This window comes from Nicotiana tomentosiformis, chromosome 4, assembly GCF_000390325.3.
Source record: "Nicotiana tomentosiformis chromosome 4, ASM39032v3, whole genome shotgun sequence".
Classification (NCBI taxonomy): Eukaryota; Viridiplantae; Streptophyta; class Magnoliopsida; order Solanales; family Solanaceae; genus Nicotiana; species Nicotiana tomentosiformis.
Window position 1 is genome coordinate 31,979,425 of NC_090815.1, and position 6,720 is coordinate 31,986,144.

General features: G+C 35.0%; 1 protein-coding gene across 1 annotated transcript; it reads left to right on the forward strand.

The window, feature by feature from the left end:
• The first annotated feature begins 499 nt into the window (after positions 1 to 499).
• Positions 500 to 5,696, forward strand: LOC104115262 (uncharacterized). The gene is made up of 6 exons (XM_009625881.4): positions 500 to 765; positions 1,322 to 1,454; positions 1,530 to 1,633; positions 3,968 to 4,139; positions 4,231 to 4,371; positions 4,989 to 5,696. Exons 1-6 carry the CDS (start codon positions 716 to 718, stop codon positions 5,358 to 5,360), a joined length of 972 nt encoding a protein of 323 aa, XP_009624176.1. The 5' UTR covers positions 500 to 715; the 3' UTR covers positions 5,361 to 5,696.
• Positions 5,697 to 6,720: the final 1,024 nt, after the last annotated feature.

Here is a 6,720-nt window from a genome sequence, read left to right on the forward strand (position 1 = left end):
GTTATTTACAACGGAGTACTAAATGAACATCCATAATATAATATATTTATAACAACCTATAATATCTACTAATGAAATTATATATTTCGCTTTTAAATATTTAATTTAAAGGAAATTAAGAAATTTTTATCCATGTTAACATGTTACCAAAAAATTACCAAAAAAAATTCAATACAAACCCTCGCACTCTGAAATTGGGCTTTTTTCACTTTTACCCCGCTACAGTTGAAAAATAGTATAAAATTTATATAATTTTTATATATAACATACATAATAATTTATATATATATATATATATATATATATATATATATATATATATATATTATTTTTAAAAACTATACAATGTCATTTCCCCGAAATTTGACACGGAATTGAGGGAGATAGGTGCGAGAGTGAAGTGAATTTTGGGCCTATCAGTAGTTTGTTGAAAACTACTATGAATTTGGGCCGATCTACAAAGCTATCTAATTGAAAACAATAATAAGAACAAAATATTAAAAAGGCATTGGAATAACAGCTAACATAGACCTACCGTTCAACTTCATAGATCAATGATCACTTTTTTGGTGTAGAAAATCACCGATCAGAATTGAGTTTGAAGTTAAATCCTCCTTCTTTCTCTAACAGATAAAACTAGTATGTGCTAAAATTCATAACAAAATTGTGATTTATATGTTATTATTTATCACAATTTTGTAGATTTCTTTGACTCATGTCTCTACTGAATCAACTCTTCAACAGGGGACTTCAAGGCTCAAAATGGTCAGTCAAAGACTCCATCTTTTTGTCTATCAAGAATTTAATCGATATTTTTATTTGAATTTTTGGTTCATATGTAATAAAAGGTAAGAGCTTTATGTTTATGGATTTTTTAAAATTTTCTGAGATTTCAATGTCTTAAAGACCCAAACAATGGGTTTTCAAAAATTGTTTTGTGTTTACATGAGTATGTTAGTGTTTTGTTGAATCATAATTGATCTCCTTAGATTGGAGTCGTGTCCTTTAATGCTATAGTTAATCTTTGTATATAGCTTATAATGTTACAAACTAATTATTCTTGTTACTATGTTAGAGAATGTAGAAAATATCTAGCTTCAGAGAACACCTAATTAGTCTGTAAAGAGAAATTACTAAGCATTGGAATGAAACTGGTCCGAATGAAGCAGAATGGTTAATGAGGATTCGTATAACCCAACTTATTAAAGAGAAGATTCACACCACTGACCCCAACTAGTTCGGGAGTGAGGCTTAGTTGATGTTATATTCTTGTGACTCTATTTGTGAATGTAACTATTGATATTGGTGGATGGTTTTGTAGCAAGACATGCTTGACCTTGGCGATCTCACGAATCAAATTATTACAAAACAAGAGAGATGCACAGCTCAAACTTATGCGCAAAGAGATAGCCCAATTTCTGCAAGCTGGCCAGGAAGCCATAGCTCGAATTAGGGTAGAAATTCTGAGGTACTTGTACTTGTTAATCATTCCATTACGTTTTCCTCTTACTGGTATTTCTTTTATACAGGTTGAGCATATTATACGTGAGCAAAATGTATGGGCTGCTTATGAGATTTTGGAGTTGTTCTGCGAGTTCGTTTATGCCCGCGTGCCTATACTCGAAAGCCAAAAGTAAGTTATTTTTTACTGGACTTTGCTTTGAGAATGAAGTTTCATTACTTATTAGGTCTGCGACTTTGCGTTGTAATAACATTATTTAGCCAATTGAGATTAGGAAATGTTTTGTAGTGGCAAATGTGGTTTATGTTCTTATGTAGAATGTTCTCAGCTTAAAATTAGCTTCAGATATCACTTTCAAAAAAGGAAACGAATTAGCTTCAGATACCCTTTTCAAGTTGATTTATTCATCCCTCAGCTAAGTATAATATATGCAAGGTTATACAGTTATTTTCTTCTTCTCCTCTTTCAATTTCAGGGTTGGGGCGTGGGGGAGGGCGTTGTTGTTCTAATGTGATTACCAACCAATTGAGGCTTTCTCTATAATATTCTTATATTCCTCAAGGCATTTATTATCCATTTCTTTCACATAGAGACTCTAAGTTAAGATCATGTTCTAGTCTGTCGGTTCATTTAATACTAGCAACAGCCACTTGGTATCTTTAATGAAATTTTCCAGGGGTAGTAGGAGTATCCCCTTCCAAGTAAACAAATATCTTCCACATGCTTTCTCCTCTAGGCTTCAATAGTTCTTTAAAAGTCTAATATTGTATATGCTTATTTATTTTTCTACTAATGATCAGTGCTACTTACCCAGATGAATTGCTTTAGTAGTTTCTCTAAAACAATGAAAAGATGATTTAAACCCCATGCCCGCGGCGTTCTTTCTCTTCAAAAAGTTAAGGAAAGATGTGGACTCTTGAGTATTCAGAAAGAATGTTTTCCTTTAGTTTATTGAATTACCAGCTTTCAGAGGAAAATTAGGTAGCATTTGGTCAAAATAAGCCCTTTTGGCATGGGGAAAGCGCAAGAGGAGGAGCATAGTGCTGCCTCAGGAAGGGATTCCCTGTGGCGAAGTGAAAGAGAAATAGAAATAAATAAAATTTATGCATACAGGACCTTTATAGTTAGCTATAGGTGAAAATATTGTTTTGTTATACGACATATTAGTATAGGAAGGCTTATATAATATTTAAAACCAAATGAACTATGTTTTACATGCTGTAACCTCAAGAGAGGTTTCTGTGTTTAACCCTAGTCAAAGACATTAGTACACATCCTTAACTAGCTCTAGATGTTGAATGCCCTTTTAAATTTTGACCAATGACTACTCCTGCAATATGACATGATAGAACTGTTGGCTGTACAATTTTTCCCCTCTATCTAAATGTTAAACATCTGTCTCTCCATTTATTGTCATCTCTTATTCATTTGCAGCTACCCTTACTCTTCTTCCCTTTAATCTCAGCCTTTAGCACCAATATCATTTGCAAGCATTCATCTCTACAACAATAATGCCTTAATCCGAATCTGGTCAAAATCAGCTATATATATTCTGTTGTATGGTCCCCGGGCCTTTGGTCTAGTGGTAAGAGCGCACCAAGTGATGTGTGGATTAGTCACACATCACAGGTTCGAATCTTGTCACAGACAAAAGCCTGTTATATAAGTGGAGAAGGGTGATAGGCAGGCCCATCATCCACTGAGTTTCAAACCGTGCACCACAAGCTATATTTATATATTCGGGTCTATTTTTTCTGAATTCTGACAAATTACGGGTTATTTAGAACTACGGATTCTTTAAAATTCACGCTTATCTCTAGACTGACACGCAATATCTAACCAAACTAGTAAAAGATTCTACCTAGTGTCCCAACAAGGACTAAACCGGCTATGCAGATACTTCGCGTCCATTGTGTTTAGTTGTTCGTTAAATCCGCATATATTTCAAGAGGTAGGTCCATTGAGATGCCTTCCTCCATGTAATTTTAGATCTATCTCGTTCCCTTTTTAGTGTCCTCAGTCATCATAGTGTAACTCTTACGTATCAGTGCATTTAGAGTTCTACATGGAGTAGACGTGGTCAAATCATCTTAAATGACTTTGAATTTACCTGCACCTTGGTCAAGTGTGATCTTTGGGCAGTTAAAATTTATATATTACAACAAGCATGTGACCCTTCGCGGACTTGAACTTTTTGCCGAGGTCTAGTGACCTTGTTCCTTCATAAATTGCAAAGTCTAAGTTGACCACCTAACTAGTCTCTTTAACATCCTTTTATTTGACCTGGTAGGTGAAGGATGTAAGGCCCCACTAGGGAAAACACGTTATTAAGAAAGAGTAGCTACATTTTCTCCCTTAGGCAGTTGCGCATTTCAACAAACTCATGTCCAGTGGTTTATTATTTACTATAGCTGTCTATTGGACACAAGAGTTTGTCTAATTAGTTTCTATAAGCTAAAATACATATGTGATGAAATCTTGCAAATATCTCTTTTGGTGTATCAGAGAATGCCCTTCAGAGTTGCGGGAAGCTGTTGCAAGTATAATCTTTGCAGCTCCAAGATGTTCAGATTTGCCAGATTTATTGCATGTCAGGAATCTATTTGCAGCCAAATACGGAAAGGAATTCATAGCCGCCGCATCTGAGCTTCGGCCTGATACAAGTGTTAACCGTACAGTTAATTAGCTCTCCTGTCTTCTTCATTGTGCTAATTATATATTTGCAGGGTTGACTATTTTAAACTGAATTTTATTCTTTGAACATTCAGATTGTTGAGAAACTTTCAGTCAGCGCTCCATCAGCTGAAATAAAGCTTAATGTATTAAAGGAAATTGCAAAAGAGTACAACGTGGAATGGGATTCTTCTAACACAGAAGAAGAATTGCGTAAAAAGCCAGAGGACCTTTTGGTACTTTCCTTTGTTAAATCTTCTAATTGTATGTATGTCTTGAATGTTTAGTCTTCCGTCAGAAGCTTGATCGTTGTCTGGGGTAGGGTCCATGGTCCATCTCTATTTTCTTCTGGAGTTCGCGACTTGCTTTTCCTTTTATGTGATGTTAATGAAATGTCTAACCTTTGTTATGCACAAACTTAAGAATGACAGATTTAGCGGTTGTTACTGGACAGTAATAATATAAATCATGCAATATGCTAATGACTTGGGGCTGACACCTAGCTGCTCGTTACATATACATGCATGTTTTGCAACAAGGAAGGAGTTTAAAGTTCTGTAACTGGTTCTTATGCTGACACAGTTGAATGCATATGCATGTAACGATCTCTTAAATTGGTCAAAACCAGCCTTCGGCAATAGAAATTAGTTCTCGAGATTTGCTTGAACTAACATTTTGGACATTCACAAGGATCATTTCCACTATATTTCACCATGTGTTGGGACATTATTGATTTAGTCAATTCTTGAAACTCTTCCCCCCCCCCCCCCCCCCCCCCCCCGCGACTATTGGACTTCTAGAGTTTTTTTGATTTGACCTGATATTTTATCTGATGCCATTATAATACATGTAGAATGGACCAAAGCAAATTGCCACACCTGCTCGGGCATCTGTAGAACCAAACACTCGTGATCATCCACCAACTTCTGAAAATACGGTGTCGTCTCCAAATGGCAATCCGGGAGCTAGAAGACTTGAATCTCCAACTTCTGTTACTAAAGCACCTCTATGGCCTACTGATGTATATAAACCGTTACTTGGTGACAGCAGTTTGGGCGCACCAATCGATATAAAGAAGGATACAAGACCAGAAACATCAGATGTATTAGAGAGAGCTCGGGCTGCTATTTCTGCTGCAGAGCGTGCATCTGCTGCTGCCCGACTTGCTGCAGATTTGGTCAACGTCAAGTTCAGTTCTTCAATTGTAGGGGATAGCAAGAGTTAGTGAAGTTGTTGTTTCGACTTTAGATCTGAGGTTTCATGCCTCTGTTTTTATGTGTGTTTGAGAGAGAGAGAGAGAGAGAGGGAGGGAGAGCGATAGGATCCTAATTCTAATTTCATCGTCATGGCAGCTTCTGCGGATGAGACACTGTTATAGAAGAAAAAGGCACATAATAAGTTGGTTATTCACTTCCTCGCTCCATCCTGATGTATATTTCGAATGTTTATACATATGTTGGTGTTTTTGTTATTCTCAAGTGACCAGTTGTTTGTAAAATATGAATTGTAAGAATTCTGAGTTTCATTGCTTAAGTAAAACATTATCGTGCTTCATTCTCAATCTTATCTTTCAGTTGCCCTCCAGCATATATACCACCTGTGAATATGTGAACAGCAAGGTTCAATTCAACTAGTCCTTGCTCTTGGATCAATTTTTCTTGTCATGTTTTGGCTGCTGACTGCAGTTAGCTTAGATGGTATAATATGGGATATAGTATTTAACTTGGTTTATAATTTCTCCCTACAATTATAAAGGGCAGTTTGAACCAAATATACAATCCAGTAGCATTGAAAAACCACTAATTCTTTATAATATATATGTAAAGAAACTAGACATGGTTTCTTCAAAACTATGTGAACAAAAATCTCAACAATAATCCTAATGTTTTTTTGCACTGGAAGTCACAGATTGATATTTCTATGAGATCGTTGTAATATATATTTACCTATAGTGGAAGACAAAACTATATATTATATATAGGAGGTTACTTTCACCTAAATTAGATAGCAAAGACATAAAGGTCATTAAATTTAAAACTTATAACATTATAATTCGAATTGTGACATATTGACAGCTCCAATTTTGTTTCCTTTGAAACTCTTCAAGTTCTATCTATTAGCTTAGCAAAAATAAGTATAGTGGTTCTATTTCTCGTTTTTTTTTCCGCATAAAATTAAAAGCTGAAAATGGTCAAAGGACTTTCAAGTGTGAGAAAATTATTTTTTTAACCAAATAATTTGTTAGTCCTTCATATGTACTTTTCTTTGTTTATTTGTTTGTTTTTGTTTCATTTTGCTATGCTTTAACTTTGCATTGGGCAGTTTTAGGATAAATGTATCTCGTTTTGTTAAATGCTTATTAGGTGATTTTCATATAGACGATTTTCATAGCGAACCTTGACTATTTTAAGACTATTATTGGCTAGTTATTTTTGTTGTCATCAACATATTGAAACTGGTGACTAAATGCTTCTACTTACTAAGAAACATACCTAGGATTGTGGTTTCTTTATATGCTGTGAAAATGGTTCTTTTTCAGCTAGGTGATGATGGTGCAAAAGTAAATTTAAGAATGAGATAAACCA